Source organism: Pollicipes pollicipes, unplaced genomic scaffold, assembly GCF_011947565.3.
Source record: "Pollicipes pollicipes isolate AB1234 unplaced genomic scaffold, Ppol_2.1 Scaffold_6138;HRSCAF=7277_pilon_pilon_pilon, whole genome shotgun sequence".
In the NCBI taxonomy this organism is placed as follows: domain Eukaryota; kingdom Metazoa; phylum Arthropoda; class Thecostraca; order Pollicipedomorpha; family Pollicipedidae; genus Pollicipes; species Pollicipes pollicipes.
The window spans coordinates 12080434-12107394 of record NW_023596818.1 but is presented as its reverse complement, the minus strand read 5'-3'; the positions used below and the strand labels follow the sequence as shown (position 1 = coordinate 12107394).

The 26961-nt window shown below is 54.6% G+C and overlaps 3 protein-coding genes across 3 annotated transcripts; 1 reads left to right on the top strand and 2 right to left on the bottom strand.

The window, feature by feature from the left end:
- Positions 1 to 442: 442 nt before the first annotated feature.
- Positions 443 to 9555, bottom strand: LOC119105305 (protein BANP). The gene is made up of 11 exons (XM_037228771.1): positions 9471 to 9555; positions 8740 to 8956; positions 8330 to 8463; positions 7414 to 7551; positions 6865 to 7002; positions 6114 to 6281; positions 5516 to 5663; positions 3987 to 4148; positions 3349 to 3525; positions 1171 to 1260; positions 443 to 633 (listed from the first exon to the last, which is right to left on the bottom strand). Exons 2-11 carry the CDS (start codon positions 8923 to 8925, stop codon positions 511 to 513), a joined length of 1464 nt encoding a protein of 487 aa, XP_037084666.1. The 5' UTR covers positions 8926 to 8956; positions 9471 to 9555; the 3' UTR covers positions 443 to 510.
- Positions 9556 to 9969: 414 nt separating this feature from the next.
- On the top strand, positions 9970 to 15131 carry LOC119105786 (peptidyl-prolyl cis-trans isomerase Fkbp12). The gene is made up of 4 exons (XM_037229304.1): positions 9970 to 10215; positions 12445 to 12492; positions 12877 to 12989; positions 14554 to 15131. Exons 1-4 carry the CDS (start codon positions 10179 to 10181, stop codon positions 14680 to 14682), a joined length of 327 nt encoding a protein of 108 aa, XP_037085199.1. The 5' UTR covers positions 9970 to 10178; the 3' UTR covers positions 14683 to 15131.
- A 1339-nt stretch (positions 15132 to 16470) lies between these two features.
- Positions 16471 to 26605, bottom strand: LOC119105840 (TAR DNA-binding protein 43). The gene is made up of 5 exons (XM_037229393.1): positions 26232 to 26605; positions 24099 to 24110; positions 23201 to 23370; positions 19374 to 19520; positions 16471 to 18688 (listed from the first exon to the last, which is right to left on the bottom strand). Exons 1-5 carry the CDS (start codon positions 26464 to 26466, stop codon positions 17804 to 17806), a joined length of 1449 nt encoding a protein of 482 aa, XP_037085288.1. The 5' UTR covers positions 26467 to 26605; the 3' UTR covers positions 16471 to 17803.
- Between the last annotated feature and the right edge of the window lie 356 nt (positions 26606 to 26961).

Here is a 26961-nt window from a genome sequence, read left to right as displayed (position 1 = left end):
CGCACCACTCAGGTACCGGCTGTAACCGGGGCTGGGTCGGGACAGGCGACTCCAGACACGGGATCGGGATCAGTAGCCAGTGACGACACCTTTCCAACGGGTTTTGATACGGATAAGCGGGCAGCTGCGCGGCGATCGGCCCGAGCTGGCCGCTCTGGCGCGACTCATGTCCTGCTGGCTCGCGTCTGCCGCCGCGGCTTCCGGCACGCTCCGTCGCCATCTCCCCGAAGGCGGGATTTCACAGCGTCCCGCCACGTTCCCGCGAAGTCCGGACACGACTGACATCTGCAGGCCCCTGATAGCAATTCCCGGTTGGTCACCGTGCTTCAAAAACAGTCCCCGTGGCCCCAGACCAAGCGTGCGGATAACGCCCCAGGGCGGCGCGGTTGGACCGACCACTCAGGCCGAGCGGAGAGGCCGCTCCAGCCGCCCCGTCCCCAGGCCCTGGTCCCTGCCGACGTCTCCCCCAGTCTCCGCTCCCACAGCCCCCTGCTGGTGTCTCGCAGCGCCTTAGTCGTTGACGCTGCTGAACACGAGCCGCTGCTGCTTGCCGTCCATTGGGTCCTCGCGTATGACGGCGCGGAACTGCCGACTGTTCGCCTGCAGCCGCTCGGTGTCGCCCCGCGCACTCGCCTGACGGTATAGGCGGCAGCACCGACGTAAGCACGGCGAGCGGCGGAAAAGACTGACCACGGTAGCGCACCGTCACTGGTACTTTGCGTGACGGTAATGCTCCGACGAACGATGGCAGCAAGTGGTAACACAAAAACTGACACAATTTCATACACTGACCGCACGGACATTTTGGCCAACTAGGAGCGATTCGGGACATTCCGATTGCTTGCCTGTTAGCATCCGTGTGCCCTCCATGTTTATGTTATTGGGGCTTTACCAAACCTGGTTGCCAGGACAATACGGCGTGCTTGCCTGTCCTCTTGACAGGAGGAGCGGCACCACGGGAGTCAAACCCAGTACCTCCGGCTTCCCAGGCGTACAACGTAACCACTACACTATCGGTACCCCGCCCTCCGCGCTCCATGCCATCTTCCGTACGCTGAGCGAAACAAACCACTGCATAGCAACACAGCGTCGTGTTTTAGATAAAAAGGTTACCATCCACAACAGGGGGAGCCCGTGGTCATGTACGACGGGTCGGCACGGCAGGCGTACCTCGTGCAGCGAGACGTTGTTGGAGGACAGGAGGTCGGAGCTGTCGCCGCCCAGCAGTCGGACAGAGCCGGCCATCGACGTCTGTATCACCTGACGCGCACACACGGACACGCTGGTCACGCACGTGCATAAGGTAGACAGACCGACGCATAGGGGAGACACACCGGTGCATGGGCAGACCGGCACGCGCACAAGGCAGACACACAGGTGGGGTGGACACTCACAGGTACACATGGTAGACACATAGGTATATGAGGTAGATATCCATGTGAATCAGGTAGACATACATATGTGTAGGGTAGGCACACATGTGCACAGGGTATACAAACATTCACACAGGGCAGATAAACAGGTGCACAGGGCAGATACACATCTCCACAGGGCAGACATGCAAGTGTACATAATAGACATGCATGTGTACATGGTGGATATACATGTACATAGGGTAAACACACAATTGCATGTGGCAAACATACAGGTACACATGGTAGAACACACATATACACAGGATACAAATACCAGCACAAAAGGTACACACAAAGGTACACAGGGCAGACACAGGTGCACAGGGGAAGCACAGGTACACAGTGTGAACACACATGTGCACAGGGGAGACACACAAGTGCACAGGATAGACAAACACATGCGTAACTTATAAGAACTGCTTGCCGCGCACAAACACAGAAGGCTAACATCCTGAGACGCGCAAGCACCACCTGCACACAGACAGACAGACACCAGGTTGATCCAAACACGCAGGCGCATTCGCAAACATTGCGAACACAAACGCCTGCATGCATTAGCAACAGCCCATCAGTACGGACATCAGGCAACTAGTCCATCAGTACAGAACAAAACATGCCTTTGAAGACCATTTCAGAGATAGCTCCCATTGGATACTATGCCAGATCCAAAACACAAACTTTCACTTTCCATGTCCTTCGCGATTTGAGGGAGTCACACCTTCGGGGCACATTTAAAAAAGACATACTCCTGTGGAACTTCAGGACCAGTTACATCCAATAATTCCACTGGGTAATGCCACTGCAGCACAATCAAGACACAATAAGAACATGAATTCTAAGCATTTTACGGCCCAAAACACTGTCAACACTTTTAACAGCACTACACTTCTTTCCTTCCTTGACAGCATCAGAAAGCATCCCAAATCCACGATAACTGCAGTTGTCGCGACCGCCGTCGTCATGACAACGGCGGAATCTGCTGGGAGACGTGGTCAGGTGTTACGGGTTAGAGGTACCACTTTTGGGCTGTTCTAACCCGCACACTGCGGGTTTGTGTGAATGACGTCAGTATATATGAGCGTTTGTCATTGGCACAGCACTAGGCAAGGGCCAATTACCGTGAAGAGGATTGGTTGCAGCGCGTGTGCGTGTTTGAACCAGTGCGTCACTGCAGACCATGCGATGCTCCCTTCCCTAAAGTCACAGTGTGCTTCCAAAAGAATCACTCTAGTGAAGGCCGTAGGGGAGAAATCAAAGCCATAGTATAACGTTTCGCTGAATTCGCGGGATAATAGTTTCAGTTTGCACATCTTCTCGTCTGAATTGTTTCAAACTTTCATAGAATTAATTACACTCACAGACTAGTGTGCTACAAACATTATAGAACACGCCCACCGGAAACAGCAAGGCAAATCAAATGCATTACTTTTACAGTGACGAGCAAGGAGTCCAATGAGCTTTCTGCCGCAGGCGCGGCTACTCTAAATACAAATTGAGCTATTTGAAGGATTCGGAAAACTAGCATCACGAGTGAAATCGGACGCGTCTGATCTAGCAACAAGTGAAAAGTACGAAGGTGGCATACCCCCTTTAACACCCTGAAACCCTAATCACTTCCGTAAATTAGCACAGGGACTACAGGTAAGGCTCCAGCATCGGGTGGCTCAGTTTCGCAGGCTCACAGTCTAATCTCCTACGATAGGAGCACAGCTGCGGTATCCAAAATTGCCAAAAAATACCTGGTTGCTGTCCACAGCACCAGTAACCCAACCCGGGGCAGGATAACACCGATCAAACACGGCGCAGTCGATCAAACTAAGCTCCGCTCCCACCCAAATTGGCTCCGCAACGCGGCCACCTCCACTGCCTCAACAAAATCGCCGCCACTGCCTCAACACAACCACCAGCTCCCTGACGAGAGCCGCGGGCGTACCTTAACGCTGCTGAAGTCGGCCAGCTCCATGGTGTTGAGGTAGTCGGCGTGCTCGACCTCCACGACGTCGCCGACCGGCATCGTCTCCATCACCACCATACCGGCGTCGTCGGAGAACACGAGCCCCGGCGAGCCGGACTGCACCGCCGCCGCCGGCTCGTCCACGCACGTCCACCGCTGCACCGGCCCGGACACAGGGTCAGTGACCCGCCACCAGACGATGGTAAGAGGGATGGGGGGTTGGGGGAGGGGCACACGGCGCGATATGGCTTGTACAGCGTAGGCAGCGCAGGCCACTTTCTAACTCCTCCCATTGATGCCCTGGTTAATCTTTGAGACAAACGTCGCCCGGTCATAACAAAGTCATGCTCTTCGCGAAATGGACGCCATCATGACTTTGGAAATCTATTTAATGAGGCTTTAACACCTTCCAGATCCAGTCGTCCAGTCTTTGTTGGCCCCGTCCGTCTGTCTTTTTGCCTTCCTTTGGGCAAAAACCAGTGCCACATAGATGGCAGGAATTTCACAAAACCAACATCACATCACAAAACTGGAGAAGTAGTGATGCCGTTTACCAAACGAGGTAGCGGATGTGGTCACAAGCAGCACGCAATACTGCGCGACGTCGGGCTACACACCCTCGGTTGCTTGTTGACGTATTTGCCCATGCCGAGCGGTTTGCCACGCTGTTTGCGCTTCCACATGCTCCTGCACTTGGCGTCCAGGTTGTTCTTGATCCGCTGCCACTCCTTCTCCGTGACGTTATGATGCGTGACGAGATGACAGTAAATACCGTAAATCTGCCGGCATTGAGACGGAAGACGCAGCTGGGTAAAACGCTGCGGTAAAACGCGGCTGGTTATTTCCAGAATTTAAGTTACTGCCCACGGGAGATAATCCACAGTGTCCCAACACGCTTTCGGTCCACGCAGCAGTCCACAGCTCGCAGGTGCATGCACTCCGGGCGATTTCCACAGCATACCAGCGATTAAAGATTTTTGACCGAAAATCTGAAACTGAAGCTGGTGGATAATTATTTTTCACAGCCGGAGAATATGTAGCGAATAGTATTTCCGATCCGCACAAAGCAAACATACGCCGGCACACGCCGGCACCAATCCCCGATAAATAACATGAAGATTCTGCCCTTTTCACATAAAAACATGCGCGCTCTAAAGCATGTCCTGATATACAATGAATGTTTTAGCAGCCGAACTACACAATATGCCATCCCATAAGCTGCACTTCAGTTTTGCTAAATCAAATTTCAGTGACTCCTATAGCCACTGCCTGCCTGGCTCAGCAGAGGAGAATCCAAATGCCCACTCACCACGCACGCATAGCCCAGCTCACAATGCCCAAACCACAATGCAAAAACCACAGGACACGTTAACTAAGTGAGGTACAAATACACACAACACAAGTGCGGTCGCATACACACGCAGGCGCCGACACACACGCACACAACACAAGTACAGTGCGGTGAGACCCTCACACATAGGATGCTGAAAAACACAGACAGAGAGACAGCCAGAGGCAGAGATAAAGAGGCAGACGCCGGGACAGAGACAGAGAGCCAGACACAGCCAGAGGCAGCGACAGACAGAGACAGAGGCACATCCAGAGGCAGAGACAGAGACAGAGAAAGACACAGAGACACAGCCAGAGGCAGAGACAGAGACAGAGGGACAGATACAGAAACACAGCCAGAGGCAGAAGCACAAAGACAACGAGACAGAGACACAGTCAGAGGCACAGATATGGAGACAGAGACAGACAGAGAGAGACACATCCAGAGGCAGAGACACAGAGACACATCCAGAGGCAGACGCACAGAGCCAGAGACAGAGATACAGCCAGAGGCAGGGACAGAGACAGAGAGCCCGAGACAGAAACACAGCCAGAGGTGGAGACACAGAAAAGCGACAGAGACAGCCAGAGGCAGCGACAGAGACACATCCAGAGGCAGAGACAGAGACAGCCAGAGGCTGAGATAGAGAGACAGAGACAGAGACAGAGACAGACACAGACACAGCCAAATACAGAGACACAGAAAAGCGACAGAGACACAGCCAGGGCAGAGGCAGAGACAGATACACAGCCGGGGGCACAGACCCAAATACAGAGAGACAGAGCGGCCGGCGGCGCCGCTGTGCCGGCCGCTCACCATGAGCGGGTCGAGCTGTTTCTTGCAGTGCCGGCCGCGGCCCGAGATGTTCGACTCCGCCAGCACCTCGCGCGGGAACAGGTGGTCCAGCAGCGTGACGGCCAGCTTCTCGGCCGACACGCAGTGCCGCGACAGCCGCGTCATCTCGCTGGAACGGGCGCCGCCGCTCAGCAGACGCTCGCGCCACAGCGGCGGCAGCGGTCACCGGGACGCGCCGCCGAGCGTCTCTACTGCGGCTCGATCCGCGCGGCCCGGTCTGCTGTCTAGTCCATAGGTTTACACAAATACGCTTCCGAAGTATACATGCTGAGGCAGCAGGCCCAGTGTCCAGGCTGCGATCCGACGGGCGACGCTCGTCAAGGGCGCCTTCCAAGTCCGACACACGGCCCAAGGTGGTAATGCCAGCACAGACGCTCGTCAAGGGCGCCTCCCGAGTCCGACACACGGCCCCAGGGTGGTAACGCCAGCACAGCGCGCGCCTGACCAACAGCAACTCCCGCCGAAACGCTGCCCCCTGGCGCACGTCAGCTCCCCGGCGCAGCCGCGGTGCCGCGCCGCCCGGCCGGCGCCGCGCGCGGGCGCCCCACGGCCGACTCACAGCGGGTGGATCTTGCAGCGGACGCGCATGTGCGGGTTGGCCGCGTCGCCCAGCCAAGAGCCGTCGGGGAAGTCGGACTCGCGGTTGAGCGCGATCACCGGCGCGTCGGCGCGGCGCGCGGCGCACACCAGCGAGACGGGCGCGTCGCCGTCGGCCTCCGCCTGCGACCTGGCGGCGGGGCAGGGGCGGCGTCAGAGCGACGCCACACGGGGGAGCGACCATCTGTGAACTGGAAATGGGGAAGGGGCGGTGTCAGGTCAGCAGACATGGGGCAGCGACCATCCCAGGCCTAGTAAAGTCGGGCCGGGGTCTGGCCAGCCGACACGGGACGGGCGGAGCTAGGTCTGTAACCGGCTGACCGCGCCAGCGTCAACGGACCGCGTCAGGTCAGCAGGTACGGATCAGGAGCGACCAGCCTGCGTCCCGTGCCCGAACCAACCGGCGAGGAGCGGCGTCAGGTCGACACACACGGACGAGCTGCAATCAGGAAACCACCACATTCGGCTCGAGCCCACGCCTCGGCGAACGCTTCATCAGCTGCACTGCCCTCTACCACCTAATAACAAGATTGGATGCCTCGCGAACCCCCTCTCCCTGTCCATGTTCCCGCCGCCGCTCGCAGCACGGCCGTTCCCAGACCCTGCGCAGCGTGCGCGCGCTGCGCCCTGGGGCCGCGGCACGTCACCGCAGTGACTCCGACGGCGGGGCCGCGCGGCCACGCCGGACCCAGTTCGGCTCGAGCGGCGCTGACCTGGTCTGAGCGTCACCGGCACCGCCGTCGGCGAGCTGCCGCTGCTGGCCGCACGCCGGCAGAGCCGCGTCCATCTTGTCCGAGAGGCTGGAGCACAGCTGGACCAGCGACTCCACCTTGGTCTGGATGTCCGGCAGACTGGCAGGCGGGACGGAAACGGCACATGTCACGGGGTATGCGAACGGACCTGCTTTGACATGGGAGACGAAGTAAAGTAAGTAAAGGTGGCGAGAGGAAGAGGAGAACACAGAGCAGAGAACGCCACTCGAGAATAACGCCACATAACAGGCTCGCGGTGCGGACCAATCACAATCCCAGTTCAGCACCCAAGACGACTTTGAGCGGACGCCCAGCTTAGTTTCCACTCACGGGAATTGCAGCCAGCAGCCATAGCATTCAACACTTGCCTTAACAGCAGCAGCACTCGCTACATCAACAGCCCCAGGCTGAGGACATAAACTTGTGTGCTGCAAGCACATGTCACGCGTACAACGTCGTGGCTCACCACTAGCGCGCGCGTCAGTGCGTGCCGGTCGGCTCGGCTCTCACCTGGAGCGTCGGCCAGTGTCGGCCTGCTCGGCGTCGGCGTCGGCGCCGCCAGACCGTCCGAGCACGGCGTCCAGCTTGTCGGCCATGCCCGAGCAGAGATGCGCCAGCGCGTCCACCTTGCTGTCCATCTCCAGCATCCTGACGACGGCGGCCGGGGTCATGCGATGAGAGTCACAGGAGGAGTGAGGTCACAGGATGGGGAAGGTCATGGGAAGGGGTTACATGGAGAGAGATGTCATGAGGAGGTCAAAGGGGGGGGGGGTAGAGGAAGGTCATGGTGGAGATTACTTCAGTTCAGGATGGCAGAAAGAAGTCACAACAAGCTGAACATGAAGCTGGATGGCGGAGAGATGACAGAATGTCGGAGACACTACAAGGTGGCAACAGGAAGCCACAAAATGACAGAGGATTATGGGATGGCATACACATACCACGGGGTAGCGAAGGGAGGTCACCAGGCACAAAACCAACAGGATTGTGAAAAGGTCACAGGATAATGGAAAGTTTGATGGTGGAGAGGCCTCAGGATGGTAAAATGAGGTAGGAGGATGACAGTGAGGTCATCTCAAAAGGTTGAAAGGCAGAATGGTGGAATGATGCCACAGGACAGCACTGCATGGCAAAAGATCATGTGATATTAGAGAGCACACAGGGTTGTGAAGCAATGCCAACAGGGGACAGCTGAAGTCCCAGAATAAGAAAGTCACCAACAGACAGTGAGCTGACGGTCCGTCCAAAGTTTTTACCGCAGAGAAACTGTGAAGAGTCAACATTCAAAGGGTTTCAACCCACAACCACAAATCTTGATATTGTAGCCCTGCTGCATGGACAAGGTGCCCAGTGGCTGCAATGTTAATTTATGCTGGGAGAGAGCAAAGTGTCTGTGGGTGATGTCAATGCCTGGATGGTCACGAACCGAGAGATGTAGCGTGTCTCCATCTCCTGCACCACCCGGCTCACAAACATCTCAAGCAGCAGCATCTCATTCTGGCCAATCACCAGACTTGGTCCTGACAGCAGCTTGTCCTCCCCAGCCTCTGAGTCAGCTACCTGATGGCACAGGGTAGACATGGGTACATTGGGTACTTCCCAACCCTCATCCAACAATATTCATCATCGTGGGTAGTGTCATCGGACATGGGGGTCAGCCCAAGTTCAAACCCATGCAGTGTGGTCATACAAATGGCTGGAACGCAGTCTGCATTGTCCAAATGAGTCATGTTGCTTACCGTGAACTGTAAAACTTAAAAACTTAGCTTAGGTATGTGGCAGACGCATGGGTTGAGCTGTCCAAAACACATCAACAGTACTGCCAGCAGTCCTCACCGTGCTGTCATTATCCTGCACATCCTCAATGACAACAAAGCTTGCTGAAGGCGAGTCAGGCAGTATTTCTTGACCAGGGCAGGAATCTTCCGATGTGGTCTGATCCACACCCAGGTCCTCAGGAGGTGCACGCCCTGGGCATGAGTCCTCAGAATGGCATGACTTGTGACGTTTGTTGTGCAGCATCACCACTGGCTTGTGTTGTGTCCTGCAAGAGCTGCGTGGAAGCCCCAGCAGAATTGGTCAGGTGAGGCAATGTTTGGATGGACTGGTGGCAGGCAAAAATTACACATATTCATCAGAGCAATTGGCATAAGGCAGGTAAATTTAATGTTGAAAAGATCAGACAAAATCACAGGAAAATGAGAACCTGGAAGTCCACAGGGATGAGTGAATCTGAATGCAGTTGCTTTCACAAGATAAGCTCTGGCAATAGACAAGCTGGGATGAATACCATGCTGCTTCTAGGTACCTAGGTGGGCAAAAGTCTCTGCATGGGTGCAGACCAATACTCATGATGATGCATGAGGTGTTTCATGCAAGGCATAGATTGTCTTAAGCAAATAATTTTGACAGCAGCAGTGGCAACTGGAACTTTCAGGCACTTTGCTCAATGATATGGCACCCATAAATGATAACTATCATGTCTATCATGTCTATGTCTAACATGAAATATTTGATCGGTAGTGCGTCTGAATAAGCTGAGGAGTGCTACGAACATATATGCATACAAGAGGGGCGGAGAGCGTCTGTTGAACTGCCCGTCAACTCCTCCTTCCTGGCTCGCGCTACCATTGACTAAATTGCCATGACCTTGTCAACCAATTCCTATATCTTAACCTTTTCATCAATCCACCACGGAAAAATCACATTTCAGAATATTACAGCTGTCCTATCACCGCACTTCTCATACCCCACAGAACACGTGCGATGCCAGATAGCGGGTCTAATCAGGCCAAGTTTTGTCGGTTACTGTTTGGCGAAAAACAGCAAAAACGCCGGAAGCTGTTATCTGTCTGTCTGCTGTCTGTTATCACACTACATATTTTGTTTGCAGCTGTCTGATATGACAGCACCTCGCTTTCTGACTACATCATGATTCCTTCGTCATAAAAAATAGATAAAGCCGAACCGCGAACGAACATCCGTTACTGAACAAAGTCGATCCCAATGCTGTCGATCCTATTAAGGTGCGGCATAAACGTCTCAAATATTTCCCCATCGCTCTCGCCGTCCGGGCTGGTGCTCGCTGCGTTGGCGTTGGGCGGTGTTCGCGTTCCTTTTGCGGTTGCGGCCCTTCGCTGGTGGTCTTCGGTTTTGGTGGCGGGGATTTGTATTAATTTTTACCCAGGTGCATTTTCAATTTTGCTGTCTCTTCAGTTTTCTGTGGTCAGTAGTACATAGGTCATCGTCTCATCCTTAAATTCACCGGGCCGAACATGGGCGTCGAAGTTCAGACTATTACGCCTGGCGATGGTAAGATAGTTTCCTTTCTAGGGAAGATCTCTGGCATTGTTTGATCTTTATTCTGTTGTGTCCAGCTTAAATCTATAATGTGCACAACGATGTGTTAGTACTTCATTTGATGTCAGAAATATGATGATCATCCATCGATTAAAAGGATGGGCACCCAGAAGTCAGTGCTATTTTTGAAGGTAGAAATGTCGAGCACCGTTTCCTTTTTTATGTGGCTGCTCTCTTTTAAACTGCAGTTTCTTTAAGTCCACAGTCATTTTGCATTTGCTCTCTTGGTGGTTTCAATGCAGGCTACATAAAATGGCATTACTCCACACATGTCCATGTCCAGGAGCATTGCTGTGATAATATCAGCATATGCTTACCATAAATTGGATTATCTAGAGTTTTTTGCAAGATTGCCATCAGTTTCATTGCACAGAGGACAAAGGCCTGAGGAAGTTGTGATGCTGCAAAGTTAGTGCATGCAGATATACTTGAAAAGTTGTTACATCAAAATAATTCAAGATTTAAACTAAATTTAGTATAGCTTGAGTTTAGAACATGCAAACACAGAGTACAGTGTGTTAATGCCCTGTAGGCATCTGGCACAGTCTGTATTTTTGTAAACAGGCTCAATTGGCATTGAGAAATAGCTTTTTGCTGCATTTCCATGAACCAGAAGAATAAAGATATGCCTGCATACATAAACCAAACTCATGAGATAAAAATGTTATGTTTTTTGTCGTGGCATGACAGGGAATGTTGAGGTGAGAAGTGCTGTGTAAGGCGAAATGGCATGTTGTGCCATCTTGTGGTGATTTAGGGAATTTGAGATAGAATAGATAGCTTTTAGTAATTTGTAAAAATCAAAGCATGCTGCTTCTCACACTTTGATTAGGAAATTGTCTTATATCTGAGGGGGCAACAAAACAAACAAAGGCTTTGGTCAATCTCTTTCACATGTGACATAAGATCAGAAGATTAAGTTTGCATTTACATAGTTAGCAAATGCTGTGGTTTATGTATTTCCTAGATAAGTGTTCTGATTGTATTGATGCTTATCACTATCACTTTGATAGCTTCAAAACCAAGCCATTGGTGCTTGCAAAAGTTCTAAAAAAAATGGTGTGACTGTGTTCACCAAACAGAACTATAAATGTCCTGCACAATGCATATCATGGAAATTAGGTTAGGTGAATGAGTGATAGAAGTGTCATAATACTTCTTGAGAATGGCTGCCCCTTTTGTACATGCAGCGATCAGTAGGCCCTAAAAAGCAGTGACACAGGTTTCACTGATGTTAGGGATAGAATGTTGGGCTTAGCCATTCTTCAGGGATCTAGGGCAAGTGATTGGGATCCACACTGCTTTTATTGACACCATCCTGTGAACACTGCCCCACCTACCCCTTTGACCTAGGGATGGCTCAGGCCCAAAAATTGGTGTAAAGCATATCCAGGGTTGTCTTGCCTGATCTTTCATATTATTCCCAACATCAGTCACACCTCTACCTGAGGTTTTTGATTGATGGCCTTGATTATGCATTGGAATGTCTTCCATGAATGATTTTTTTTTTCACTCATTGGGTGGTTATGGCTGGCAATAAAATGTCTTTCCTTGTGAAAGGGGAAAAATGAGAAGACCATATAAAGGCTACAAAACAGTAGCATGATGTAGGCAAATATACTGTACAATCCATAGCTCTCTAAATGATCACAACATCTCGGCACATGGTACCATCAGCAAGTGGCTGGTGCTGACCATTGTCATGCCTTGTGAAACTGATGCTGAATGTGACAGGTTGTAGAATAACCAAAATAAATAAGATTATGAAAACTACATGGTGCTTAGTCCTTCATGCCACGACCAATGTCCACCACAGCTATTTGTGTTTATTCAATGGCTTGGTCTGAGTTTCGTCGGCCGAAGGAGTCAGGTCTGGCTAGTCAAAGTGATCCAGTTTCCAAGCATTGTAATTGATGAAATAACATGCGAGTACTACATCAGCTATCTTGTCTGCCAATCCCGGATCAAGGATGTGCTTTCAGCATGTTGACCAGATCCATGGAATGTTTTTTTTTAAGTCATATGGTTCTATAAGCTTGTGGTTTACTATAGCTGCATGTAGACAATTGATAGCTCGCACACATTTTATGAACCCTTCGTCCCACGCCAACCAAGTGTCTGATGTTGGCAGATGTTGATCAGATTTCACATTGTTGCTCATATATGTGTGTCTGCGCGCAGGCCAGACGTTCCCGAAGACTGGGCAGAAAGTGTTTGTGCACTACACAGGTGAGGTAGACCACATTATACAAGTGAAGTAGATGTCACAGTTCCAGGCATGTAATGACGTTTTCTCCCGCCGTAAATCCATTCTCATTCGTGCAGAAAACAATGCGACTCATGCTATCAGACGTGGCGTCCATGGTATCATGGCGAAGGCATTTCTTCATCCCTTCTTTACAATATTTCAATATTTTTGCAAACCACTGCGACCCGTTGGAAGCGCAAAGCATTGCCCAAAGCTATCAAGTGCACTCACTGGCACCCAAGGACAAACAGCCGGCCTTCCATTGTTCGAGAGCAGAACACGGGGTATTTTGCCCGGGGACGGCCGCGCCACCATTACTGAACGACCGCTGACGGGCTACCGCCCGCCGCGCCTGAACCATGCAGGCACGCTGGAGGACGGGTCCAAGTTCGACTCGTCGCGGGACCGGGGCAGGCCGTTCACCTTCAACATCGGCCAGAAGCAGGTCATCCGCGGCTGGGACGAGGGCGTGGCCCAGGTCAGTGGAGCGCGCCGCCAGCTGCTCGTGTCGGCTCGAACCTCAGGCGGCATAACATTGTCGAATTGGATTGCGGTAAACTGAGTCGATGAGGTGACATGCGCTGCACGGTGTGGACGAGCGTGCCGATTGCACAAGTCATGTATAGACATACATATATATATATATATATATATATATATATATATATATATAACTGTACGACCCGTACCTTCGCCAGTAATCGGCCGACAAGGGACCAATGCCACTTTTCGGAAACCGATCTTGAATATAGGGCGCTGAGCCGTAAACCGAGGAAAAACTACACAGACGCATGGTTCTTTTCATTGTGGCCAATATTTATTTGGCTATAGTTGCCAAAACGGCAAAGCACGGCGAATCCATGTGTCTTGTCGACTGAGTTGCCAGTCTAGACCACACTCGCAGCCGCCATTTTGAAGCAATGCTATTAGTGAATTGGCACGTGAGTGAGTGGCCCTCCCCTTGTTTAACTGCAATAAAAAATGAACTTTACGTTGTCGTGGCCGACTAACACGCTTGCTAAGCCCTTCATTCGATTGCGGGAGCCTTCTATCCAGGCTGGCCGTCCAGCTCACAGCTCCACTCGCTCTGTCGTCCGCATGTTCGGGGTCTCGGCCCTGCGGTGCCCGCTGGCACGGCCCAGGCACCCCCTCCCCCACACAAGCAGCCCGCAACGCACCAGGCGGAGGTGGTAGGCCCATCGGGATGTTTGCAACGCATCGACGGAACCCATTGGTATGTGTTGCCAAACGCGTCCGGCTCCACTGCTACGCTTTCGTCATCTACACGATGACAGTCGTTGACTATCTCTCCCGTTATCTCCTCGGTCGTCTTACGTCACACAAGTGGGCTCACTGGCTTGTTGCGATTGCAAATGAACGTCAGTACACGGCTCTTTAATCAGCTGTGCAATAGCAGACATCATCATGCCACCCACCCGCGCGAGTTGGCTTCAAACGTGCGTAGGGATGCAACCATACCGCGTGATCAGCAAATCTAACGCTTTCTTTTTTACAGCACCACATAAAAGCGTTTAAGTTAAGACACCGTTTTCATTGAGCGTCGATTCCTGAGAAGCGGTCGTGATTGTTCTGGGCTGGCTGGCCACCAGTCGTTTGTCCCCGGTGTCGCTCATTTTGTTCGCAGATATATGTAGTTTGTGTCCCATGTGTTGTTCGCGCTCCGTGCGGAGGCGGACGCTGCCCAGACTGAGTCGCTGTCTGGTACCGCCGTCCGGCCCGTGGGCATCGTTCATATCCCTAATCTCCCCGCGCCGTCCCCGCTGGTCGCCTGATGCTCTTCCCTCGCCTCCCCGCCGCCGCTGCTGTCCTTTCCCTCGCCTCCCGTCGCCGCCACCGCTGACTTCCCGTCGCTTTGTTCACGCCTCCATCTTCCCGGCACTCTTCCCTCGCCTCCCTCCCCGTCGCCGCCACCACTGTCCTCCGGGCGCTCCCCTCGCCTCCCCAGCACCTCCGCCGCTGTCCTCCCGGCGCTCCCCCGCCTTCTGGCCGCCGCCGCCACTCACACAGCGGCTTCGTTTTAGATGTCGAAGGGGGAGCGGGCGAAGCTGATCTGCTCGCCGGACTACGCGTACGGCTCGCGCGGCCACCCGGGCGTCATCCCGCCCAACGCCGTGCTCCACTTCGACGTGGAGCTCATCGACATCCAGTGAGAGGCGGCGGAGGCTCGGCACATTACCGCGTGGCGGCCGGCTGCCGGCCCGCCGCTGCCACTGCCGCTGACGTGGTCTCGCGGATGTGGTCTCGCTGATGTGGTCCCGTTGATGTGGTCTCGCTGATGTGGTCTCGTGATGCGGCCGGGCCGAGCTGGTCCCGCTGATGGGGTCCGGCGGATGTGGTTCTGCTGATGCGGTGCCTCTGACGTGGGACCACGATCTGATATGGTCCCGCTGATGTGGTCCCACTGATGTGATTCCACTGATGTGGTCCCGCCGTGGTGATTCCACCGATGTGGTTCCACCGACGTGGTCCCGCTGATGTGGTCCCGCTGCGGTGGTCCCGCTGTGGTTCCGCTGGCGTGACGAGCGGGCGGACACGGCGGCGGAGCGCGCGCCGTGGTCTCATATCAGGCCCGGGGCCGAATACACGGCTGGCTGCTGGACCCGGTGTTTGCACGGTCGAGGACGGGATCGATGCTGTGGTGGCTGCGGGCCGGCGGGGTGACGGCCCGCCGCGGTCGATCGCGCGACGCGCGGCCGTGACTTGGCCCCGGGCTCGCTGACCCGTCACGTGTCGACGGACGCTGGGTCGGAGTCGGCCGGGACACTGACGACTCTGCACACGGGTGTGAGCGGTGTCGGACCCGCTCGAGAGAACGCGACCGTGTGCACGGGCGACGTTGGCGACGGTACTCGCGTGGGTAGTGGAACAAGCCCGCTCGAGAGAACGCGACCCTGCACACGGGCGACACTGGCAATGGCGCTCGTGTCAGCGGTAGAACGGGCCCGCTCAAAAGAACACGACACTGCACACGGGCGGCACTGGCGATACGCTCGTGTCGGCGGCAGAACGGGCCCGCTCGGGGGAACAACACATGGAATGCGCCGCGGCGTGATGTAATCAGCGCAGCGTGCCCGCCAAGCCGACTCACGGCCGGCGGTAGTCACTCACGGGCCGCGGCACCCGTGCCGCCATAAGCCACCTGCCAAGTTGTGGAGCAGCCGGCACAGCTGCAGCGTGCCAAAGTCTCGGCCATCCATAAGACAGCGGAACTCGCGAACCACTCGTGCATGCCTGCAGCCCTCGGTAAATGCATGCCAAGCGATGTAGACGCTGGTAGCGCACCCACGGCAGAGCCCTGGATGGCGTGGGACGGAAGCAAGCTACCAGCCGACACAAACAGCCATAGAAAAGATTTACGGAGCCAAGGGCTCTCTCAAGGGTAATGGTATTTGGCGCTTAACAAAACCCATACAAACATAAAAACGGACCTAATATTCGTTGCATGCGCTTGACATCCGCGTCACTACACCGTCCCATGTCTCTGCGTCGATGCGCTGTTTGGCTACGCTTCAGCACGCGTCTGATTTGATCAAAGTTCACTGGCGCCTCGCCAAGGCGGGCTGGAATGTCAACATGATTGTCAGCAATCTGCAAAAATGACGTGCACGGCCTGGCAAGCGCTTTGCCAAAGTGCGGATGACTCAACATCCAACGCGAATATCACGACGGTTTTTGGAACTTCCCACGTCCCGCCGCAAAAGGTGGTGCAGTTGGAAGCGGCGCGTCACGAAGCGTTTGTCCTAGCGTCGGGCATCGCATTCCGCGCCGTTCCGTACGCCCGTCGGCATTCACGCGGCGACCGGCGTCCCCAGGCGGGGTGCAGCCGCGTGGGTCACCGATCCGTGGCGCCGCCCTCCGCATTAGGTCGGTCTCAGGTTCTGCAGAGGACAGCGCACAGGCCACTACAAAAAACCCCGACCACGCCTCGCCAAACCCGGTATCTGTTCTGCGTGGGAGATATATTTATTTTCTTATAAACACTCGGACAAGTAACTTAGCACACAAAGTCGTCCCCTATCCGGTATAGTGTATGTATTCAATAAATTAGCGTCACTTTTCGACGGACCGTCACTTCATCCCCTGCGTGGACTCACAGCGGCCGCCAGCGCCGCGCTCATCGCCGAATCGACCAGCCGAGCAAAACAGAGGCATCCCTCGCACGTGGCGACGGCGCGCCGCCGCCACTCCCGTTCTTCCCACAGGCCGTTCTCTCTGGATCTCACCGCCCATTCATCCCGGTAGTACCATCTACAGCTCCATTTTACTCCATGCTTTGTACTTGGTCGAAAACATTTAAAACAAGCCTGGCTGCCGGAGCGGACGCCGCCGCTTCGTCACTGTGCACAGACGCCGCCCAAAGTTGACCTGCTAAAACCCAGTGGCTGAGACTGGCCGCCGCGCGAGCGGCGGGTCGCGACGCGCGCGCCTTTCTGTTCCCCGGCCCGAAGTTGCCCGTACCCACTCGCCACACAGACGGTATTTACGCCGGGGGCGGCCGGCGGGCGCGCCCGCGGCGCCCCCTCTAACCTAAGCACCCGCACGCACACGCACACGCAGAGGGAGAGCAGACTGACGCAACGGGAGGGCCCGGCCCGACTGCACGGGAGCGCGGCTGCCACGCCCCGGACGGCTCCTTCTATCACGCGGAGCGCCGGCGGCGCGGCGGCGAGTCGCCACCGCCGCGGCCGACAGCCTAAAACGTGACCGTTCGAGAGATAAGGGAACAGTGAGCGCGACGTGCGCGGCGACAGCTACACGACAACCTGGCGCGCCGACAGTCGCCTACAACATTGAGGAGTTATCGTCACTAGTGGTTAAACGCGGCGGGCGGCGCGGCGGTGCCGCGCGCGCGAGCGCCCAGCCCGCCCGTCTCTACGAAGAGGGTTATATAGCATCACCGCATACCGAAGATGTGACCGGGCGCAGTGCGCCGGCGGCGCGCCCGCCCGCGCCCGGGGCGGGCGCCGAGGCGCGCGCGTGGCCGGCTGACGTCCGGCGCGCCACGCGAGGCGAGCGGCGGCCGAGCAGCCGCGCCGCCTCCGGGAGTGAGTCAGACGGGCGAGACGTGCGCGGTGCAGCCCCGGAAACAGAGGTGGAGAGGAGCCCGCTACGACCACGCCATCCTGCACACCGGTAACAATAACAAAGCCAACAGGTAAACACCCAAGTGTGTCGTCTATCTGAATATTGGGACGGGCGGCCCCGCTCGCCCCAGGCCTCTCACGCTCTCTCGCGCCGCCCTCGCACCCCGCCTCCACCGCGCCACCCCGCTTAGACGTCGTAGGTGGGGTTGCGGTTGTAGCCGCCCGCCTGCTTGGGGTCGGAGCGCTGAGGCCAGCCGGCGCCGCCGGCCGGCGGCTGCGAGCCCGGCGGCTGCGCCATGCCGCCGCCGTCGCCGCCGCCGCCCTGGTTCATCCAGCTGAGGAAGCCGCCGCCGGCCGGGCCGCCGCCGGCCTGGCTGCTGGGCGCCATCGAGGGCGGGCCCTGCGCCTGGCTAGCCGGCGCCGGGCCCGCCTGGCTGTACGCCATCGGCGTGTCCGGGCTCTGGCCGGGCAGGTTGCTCAGCAGTCCCCAGCCGGCCTGGTTCAGCGCCGCCGCCACCGCCAGCGGGTTCAGGCCCAGGTTCAGCGCACCGACGCCCATCTGCGCCGGGTTCATGCTGCCGCCCTGGCCGCCGCCCATGCCCTGGTGGGCGCCCTGGCCCATGCTTCCGCCGAGGCCGAGCGAGGTGCCCAGCGCGGCCAGGTTGGGCATCTCGTTGCCGCGGCTGCCCTGGTGCTGGCCGCCCCAGCCGCCGTTCATGCCCTGGCCGCCGTAGCTGTGCTGCGGCGGGCCGTAGCCGCCCATGCCGGGGCCGCGGCCGACGTCGCGCGGGTGGCCGCGCCCGAACCCGTGCCGGCCCGCGTGGTCGGACTTGGGCGCCGCGTTGCTCACGTGCACCGACGTGTTCTTGATGATGTGGTCCTCGCCACACAGGCTCTGCGCGATGTCCGGGTTGAGGAACGTGACGAAGGCGAACGCGCGGAACGGCTTGGGGATGAAGACATCGGTGACCTCTCCGAACTGGCCGAAGTAGTCGCGCAGGTCGTCCGGGGTCATGTCGTCCGAGCAGCGGCCCACGAACACCTTGCACGGCACCTGGTGCTGCTGGCCCTCCTGCGAAGCCCGGTCCGACACGTCAGCGTCACAGGCGAGGCGACAGGGGTTCGCGCCCGACAGTCACCGCGGTGACCTTTGCCCCGGCCGGTCGGGCGACCGCCGAGGCGACACCTACAGCTCGGGGGAGGCAGCGGAGACTCCCGGCCGATACAGGCACATCCGCTCACACGTACGGAGAGAGCTACGCGGCGATGGCGTCCCATGACAATTTGCCGTGGGTTAAACCACTGGGGCTGAGGAGCACTCCCTGCAATTCAACCAAAATAACATTTCTTATCCCAGAATTCGAATTCCCGTCACAAGGTAGGCGTGCTTAGCAACTTTTCGTTCAAAGAGCCAGACCGTCACTGCCAGATTGTCATTTGTCCACCCGGGTATCTCAACAGCCGTTGAGCCCGTGCATTCCGTCATCGTCTGGGTCACAACAAATTACACTGGTGTACGGCTCTCAACACGCCAGGCGCCACACGTCTTTCTTTTGAGAAGACTCGGAGCTCTTCACGAGTTGGGCGGCTGGGCACCACGCACTGGCTTGGATAAGGAGCAAACTTCAGCGAAACGAGTGGGGCCCATCCCAGATGGGAATTCGGCGCCCCTATGCCGTCCAGCCTCACCACGAGTTGAGAGTTGGGGATCGTGACGTCACTTCACGCACCGATGTTCCGTGGCTTGCTGGACTCACCATGGAGCGGGAGTTGGGGATCTTCACGTCACACCACCTGCCGTCGATCATGTGGCGCTGGCTGAGCACGCGCATCTGCGACTCGAACGTGCCGAAGCGGATGAAGCCGAACCCCTTGCTTTGGCCCGACTTCGGGTCCTTCTTCACCTGAAGAGAAACCGTCGGGGTTAACGACAGGTACGCAGACCTGTGTCTGGTTCACACAACAAAGGTGGTCCTGTGCACGTGTCAAAACATAAATAAACCGGAGACAGACTCACCTGAGGCACGACGCGGGCGTCCCATCCATCAGCGCCAAACTCCCAGCGAATGGAAAACAAACGCCAAACAGAACCAACAGTGGAAACGCCTCGTTTCCCGGTGCCCTTCGCCAGAGACCTGTATTCCCCATCCGACTCGTACCAACCAGCTCGTGTTCTCCGCCTAACTCGTGCCCAACGTTCGACCAGCACGCTACACATTTTCCGCCCGTTGGCCCAATCACTCTAGTGCCTGCCGGCGTCACACTCGGCCGACATCTTCCCGTTCATGGCCCGCCTGCCGTGGGCTCGACATCCCACGAGACGGCCGCACACGCCGTGGACTCGACACCCCACGAGACGGCCGCACCTTCCATGGACTCGACAACCCACGAGACGGCCGCGCCTGCCGTGGACTCGACATCCCGCGAGATGGCCGCACCTGCCGTGGGCTCGACACCCCGCGAGACGGCCACACCTGTCGTGGACTCGACACCCCACGAGACGGCCGCACCTGCCTACCAGGCTTTACTCCGCCGCTAGCGAGAGCCGCCGACCTGGCGCGGCGCCGCCAGGTCTCGCTGAAAGGTCGGCTGGCGACGGCAGGTGTCCCAACTCCAGCGCCGCTGGTGCGCGGCGCTCGCGCTCGCGTCATTGTTGAAAGGGACTGATGACGATGATGAAAAAGACGTCACTGATGATGATGAAAAGTCACCGATGACAACGATTTGGGTTTTAGGGCGCACTGGATGACCTGCTCATATGGCGCCCATGAGGGGGGGGGGGGAGGGCGTCCTTGGTCAGCGCCGCTGGCAGCGTCCAAGGTGCGTGCACACGTGACACACACGCACGCCGCCCGCACGCGGATCAATGTAGGCCAGTGCCGCGGGCCGCCGGGCGCGCGGCGACCTTCGCTCGGCGACGAACGAGGTCAGGCTTAGTCCAGATCGATTCGCGCAGGAGACCCTTCGGCAATCGCAGATCAAACGAAACTCCGAAGCGCCGAGGCGGCGTCCTCGCACCGGCACAGCTGCGCCGCGTCGCCGGGACCCGTCTAGCCACCCTCCGGACGTCAGCCGGCTGTCAGCTGGCGGCCAGGGAAGCAGCCAGGCCGGGGACAGCAGCGAGCGCTCCGCGCCCGTCTACCAGCGACGGATAAGTGGGCTTGGCAGGCCGGCGACGGCGACGGCGCCGCGCCGTGTAAGCGGCGGTGGCGACCGGCCGGCCACGGCGACGGCGCCGCGCCGTGTAAGCGGCGGTGGCGACCGGCCGGCCACGGCGACGGCGCCGCGCCGTGTGTGCGGCGGCGGCGACCGGCCGGCGACGGCGACGGCGCCGCGCCGTGTAAGCGGCGGTGGCGACCGGCCGGCGACGGCGACGGCGCCGCGCCGTGTAAGCGGCGGTGGCGACCGGCCGGCCACGGCGACGGCGCCGCGCCGTGTAAGCGGCGGTGGCGACCGGCCGGCCACGGCCACGGCGCCGCGCCGTGTAAGCGGCGGTGGCGACCGGCCGGCCACGGCGACGGCGCCGCGCCGTGTGTGCGGCGGCGGCGGCCGGCCGGTGACGGCTCGGCGGCGGCGGCGGATGACGGACGGGTGAGCGGTGACCACGCCGGCCGCCGGCCGGTCGATAGGCGAACCACCGGCGGCCGCCTACACCGGCCGGCTCACGTGGCAACGGCGGCCCGGCCCCCACACGGCGACGGCGGCGGCGCCTGCCGGGGACGACGGCGTCTGCCTGGTATTAGTGCAGGTATCAGGCCAAGTTAATCACCTTACAGTGGAACCGCACGGCGTAATTGACATGGCAATCGAATGATATTGCCGACATGGTCCCAAAGCCCTGCCACGCTGTCTATCGGATATTGCAAAAGTGCAGCCTTACAAAACTACACGCCTGATCCTGCAGGAATAATGCACTGCCTACCTGACCTTACAAATGCACAATGACTAACTGTCTAACTGGTCTTGCAGCAGCACAACCCTGTCAATCCAGCCATTAACAATGCAGTATGGCTAACCTGAGGTTACAGTGGTACAGCAGCCTGCTAACCTTACAATATAACACTGTCACAACAACACAACATTGCTTCTCTGACCTTACAACAGTACAGCACAGCCTGGCCCCCCTTACAACAGGCACCACACTGCTTAATTAACCTCACAGCAGCATCCCTTTGGCTACCTGACCTTACTGCCATACTACACTGCCAACCAGCCACCATTCATGCAGCTCTGTCTGCCTGACCTTGCACAGGTAGAACACTGCTTGCCTGACCTTACCACAGTTCCACTCATGCATGTCCCACATCCCACCTTGCTGTGGTGCGGCATTGCCCACTAGACCTTGCAGCAGAGTAACAATGCCTACATGCTCCTACAAAAGTGGAAGACCACTTTCTAGACCCTGCACATGGAACCCACCACCTGCCTGTCTTTACAGTGGTACAAAGGTGCTTGCCTGACATTGCAGCACCAGAACAGCATCTATCTGACCTTGCAGTGGGGATAGGCACCACTGATCTGACCTGACAGCAGTATAAGGTAGTCTACCTGACCTTATCATGGGGATGGACCTCCATACCTGACCTCACAGAAGGCTTGACACAACATATCTAACCTTATGGTGAGTCCTATGCAGCCTGGCAGATGCTGCAACTCTGTCAGACCTACATCTGTGTGGGAACTTAACTTTTTGACATAAATAGTCAAACACACCTTGGAAATGCTACATATGAGTTGGAGAGTCCCACATGCATGACTTACTCAGAGGCAGACACTTTCTGGTTGCAAATTGCATAGAACACATTTACATAGTGATAAATAAATGGCACACATCACAAAATGGGTACAAAATATTAAAAATGTGTCCAAAAAACCTGATGCTATAGCAGTGTGAAATGAAAGCATGAAGTGTCCCAAAGGACCCATATATATTTGTTAGCTTTCTAAAACTAAGATTAATTCTTCAAAATATGATGGAAATCATACAGCACTCCTAACTAGCAAAGCACACCACCTCTTTGACCTCAGGTGATCAATGCGCTAACCATGTACACACCTTATTCATCACGACTGCACTTAGGCAAGGGAAGTTTCAGGACAGATGCGCTAATGTTTGGATAGCCCAGTAATCAATTTGCAGAAATGACAAACACTCTGGATAGCACAGTAGCTGTGATGAAAAGCTTGATACGTAATTCACACCTCACAAGCAAAACACTGTCATTGTCATTAGGGCTTTATGATACACCCAGCTGCAGAGGCTGCATGTTATCGCCTGTCTTTCACCCCCGCAGAAAAGACGGACACCGCGGGGAACTGAACCCCGTACCTCTGGTCTCTCACACTTCAAAATAGTCAAACACACCTTGGAAAGTTCACACCTTGGAGTTCACAAGCAGAACAACACATCCAACACTCATTGGCACATCAACGATACCACACATTTGATACTGCACGCACAGCTGGACGCCAATGACGAACATCCAATGTGAACAGCTGCTGCCCTGCGCCAGGAGCATACCTGGGAGCAGCATGCCTGGTAATCCCAGTACCCGTACCTGGTACCCGGTACTCCGTCTCTCACCTGAGCCATGAGGACCTCGCCGAACGGCTCGAAGTACTCGCGCAGCTCCTGCTCGGTGGTCTTCCAGGGCAGGCCGAGCACGATCAGGTCGGAGCACTTCTGCTTGAGCTCCAGCCGCTTGGTCTTGGCCAGCCCCGACTCCAGCAGCTCATCATTCTTGCGCTTGTTTTCTGTCAGTGGCCGCGCGCTGTCAGGGGCGGCTTGACGCGAGCAGGGCACAACAACCGGCATAGGGACAGCCGGTATTGGTGGGCCACAGCTCAGTACCCGGGCCTGGTTACCACCACAGTCACTACTAGAGGCTCAATTCCAGACCAGCTCACAACTTGTGAAAACAATGACTTGCAAGCCGCAACAAGTGTGCATTGCCTGAGGACTGTGTTGTTGACCATGGGTTGAGGACACCACTTGTAGTACTGGCAGGCAAATCATTTTACCCATTCCGGGGGGGGGGGGGAGGGCTATACACAAAAAATGCAAGTTGGTTGCTTCAAAACATTGCAAATAAATGTTACACTACACTGGCATGCATTCACACATCTAATTCGGGCCTGCGCCTGCAATCTTCTGGCACATCTCTGCTGTAAGCTCAGAGGCCATGGACTTATACATCCAGGCACTTCATGTGATGCATCCAAAACATACTTCATTTTTGAATCTGGAGTTTAGTACATAAACATGCAAACAAGGATCTGAACAATGTGGCATGCCAAGTACTAAAACAAAACTATATAGTCAAGCTATGCATGTATATATACAAACCCTCAGTAGTGACCCAGCCACAAACCTGAAAAGTTCATGGGGTTGGGTCACTAATTACTGAACAAGGTGACAATCTCCTTTCACATGCAACCTTACCACAGGCTGTTGGCATCACTTGATGCCTGAAGACACTCACCTTCAGGAGTTTCTGAAAAAAAGACAGGAGCCATGTAAAAAATGGTGTTTTAACACAAACACCTCAACAATTATTCAATTTTGAACTCAGTAGATACTAATCACAGTGTGTGGTGTCACACAGAGTAAATCTTCTTGCCTATTATAGAAACAACTGATGGTCCGAGCACATTCCTCATGACAGCCGCATGGAACTGATTAATCTGGGAAGACTGGTAACACCAAACACCAGCACACACTTTTGCCCCGAATAACGTATGAACAACCTGAATAATCATAATAACATATGAATAACAACTGAATTGTCTATAATACCATAACATTTTTCACCATAAACAGTAAATACTGGGATTTGTTTTTGAATAAGCTTCCTGGCTGCACTGGTTTTACACCTGGCAGCGGTTAAAACATGTCAAAACAATTGTGACATGAGACATGGGGAAAGTGGAACAAATGCATGTGTGATGCTTCAAGTATGTCATGCATTCATTGATTTAGCTAGCTTTGCACCTCTCACAAGATTTATTGCAGTTTTAGCACATGCCAGGTGCCCATACTAATCCACAGACAGGGTGCAAGATTACCTATCAGTCATGACAGGATTTCTTAAATTTTCAAAAGCTGATATATGTTTTGGGGTTGGTGAATATATTTGCATTTTACATTAATCATCTGTCTCATTCACATCTATATAATAATATAGATGAATTGACTCACTGCATCAAGAATGCATTCACATGCTATATGAGTGTGCAACACAATTTTTCAGTTATAATCATGTGAGCTGGAACCTTGTACTCCAACAACAGGTCATGCTAAACTTGACAACACACAGAGATGATACCACATCACATTTAAAACATAACTTATCCATGGCTACACAGAAGCCAGTTAAGCTAAAACTGAAAATTTTTGGCAGCAAGTCTTTTAGCTAACTGGTGGTGTGATCAACAGTAAACACAACATATAGCTTACAGTTCCTACATTTGAATACAAAAAGAGAAAGGTGAAGTGGGTAATGTTTTAACCTTCATGTTTTTTCTTAACTTGCATGCATTATTGAAAATGCTCTACACCTGTTGATTACTCAGAACCAAATTATTTATCTTGAGATTATAAGGGTGTTTGAACCAAATACTTTGCTAAATTTTTTCCTATATTTCTCCTTTCGGTAGTAACTTATTTGTTCATTAAAACCAGATCAATTGCTGCCTTTGCCTATCTCAATTATATCTTATTTGGTGTAAAGTAATAACGCACTTAAAATAGCATCAAGCTGCCATAACTGGTTAATTTGACAAGCATACCATCACAATGTTACTGACTAGGGCCAAGAGAGCACAACCCAGTTTATGCTGGACATAACAAACTGGCATCACAGCAACAGTATCACCACATGTATGTGTTGAATCCTAGTAGTAATCCTGCTAATCCTAGCAAAGTTCAGAAGATGGTCAGCACTAATATTAGCACACTAGGCCAACATCTCACAAAGTTACAATGTTGCAAAGGTATCTTAAGGTAAAAGCCTCAAACAGATGCCATTGAAAAATCATGTGATAATTCAGCACATGCCAGCTTGAACTGAGTTAAGTGCACAATGGAGCAAAGTTCTATGCACTAATGTTGCATAGGTGTCCAGCACAATTAATTTTTGTAGACTGGAAAAATGACAAAACCTTTAAGGCACCATGCTCATGAGATGATTGAAATATGCTTTCCACTTGATAGCCCGCAACACATAGATAATTCCTGCTACGCCTTCAGCCAACACCACCAATGAGAGCAGTAACTACACAATTGGTGTTTGCTATTAAATAAACCCACACTTGCTTATCAATTCCAATGGCACCTCACTCAGTGCATCAAATTCATAACATAATTTTACACTGAACTGCAGAACTGAGTTTGGTAAGGAAACAAGCATCACTTTCTGTCATACTGACATATCTACTTCTCTGTGGGCGATTCACTAGGCAGTCAACAAAAGCAGATGTTCTCTAGTAATGCAGTCTTTTTTTAAGACCCCTTCAGCGATTCTAACACAGGAAAGCAGGAACATTCAATGTTACCGGAAAATGATAAGTCACCTTCTGGACCGGGGTTGCGCTGGTAACACATGTGTAATACGTACCTTTGGGAAATACACACAGGTATACCACACTGCCCCATCCACCATCCGGAGGTTGAAATTTTCCATCTACCAGCCGCACACCACGCAAACTTCTTGACTCTGTGCGATATTTCAGACCACAGGCACCCGGGAACTGCGCCGACAGTGTCGTCAGCAGGAGTCCCATATCTTCCTCACACGGTATCTCCATAGGCTCTTCATTTTCCTCCTCAGCTACTTGAATGTAGCAACTCATCCTGACGAAGAAATGAAGAAAAACAAACAAATTCCACTCAAACACACATTCACGCAGCGTCCCTCCCCTACGCCATCCACCCGGAAGTGTCAAAAACTGGCTCGCGTCAGGCGAGATGGCAATATTCCGTGTTTCTTGAGCGCATGCGCTCAGCTAGCGGTTTGCTCTCTAATGCGCTCAGGTAGCGAATAGATGGCACCACAAGAGGAGCTTAAACGCTACATTCCCATTTCCCACGGTTACGGAGTTTATAAGGATTCTATGCAAGCAATTTACTGAAAAATGGGCTACATAAGTGAATTTCAAGTATTATGAGGTTTCTGACTCAGGTAGTTCGAGGAAAGAGGGAGTAGATCTCAAAACTTACTTACCGTAAAGTAATGACGTCACTTGAAGTTCTACGTAGTAGTCATTGGTCAATGTGGTCAATTACTGTTGCATCAGAGACGCACTCAGAGCGTAACGTGCTGTACCACGCCCAAGAGAGTAGGAGTT

Coding starts and splice junctions, on each gene's coding strand:
- LOC119105840 (XM_037229393.1), bottom strand. CDS start 26,466: ATGAGTTGCTACATTCAAGTAGCTGAGGAGGAAAATGAAGAGCCTATG. Junction 19,521..23,200: donor GCGAGGTCCTCATGGCTCAG/GTGAGAGACGGA, acceptor GTTTCTCTTCAG/GTGAAGAAGGACCCGAAGTC. Junction 18,689..19,373: donor TCCCCAACTCCCGCTCCATG/GTGAGTCCAGCA, acceptor CGGGCTTCGCAG/GAGGGCCAGCAGCACCAGGT.
- LOC119105786 (XM_037229304.1), top strand. CDS start 10,179: ATGGGCGTCGAAGTTCAGACTATTACGCCTGGCGATG. Junction 12,493..12,876: donor AGTGTTTGTGCACTACACAG/GTGAGGTAGACC, acceptor TGAACCATGCAG/GCACGCTGGAGGACGGGTCC. Junction 12,990..14,553: donor GGGACGAGGGCGTGGCCCAG/GTCAGTGGAGCG, acceptor GCTTCGTTTTAG/ATGTCGAAGGGGGAGCGGGC.
- LOC119105305 (XM_037228771.1), bottom strand. CDS start 8,925: ATGCTGCACAACAAACGTCACAAGTCATGCCATTCTGAGGACTCATGC. Junction 4,149..5,515: donor AACAGCTCGACCCGCTCATG/GTGAGCGGCCGG, acceptor CAATGCCGGCAG/ATTTACGGTATTTACTGTCA. Junction 634..1,170: donor ACAACGTCTCGCTGCACGAG/GTACGCCTGCCG, acceptor CTATACCGTCAG/GCGAGTGCGCGGGGCGACAC.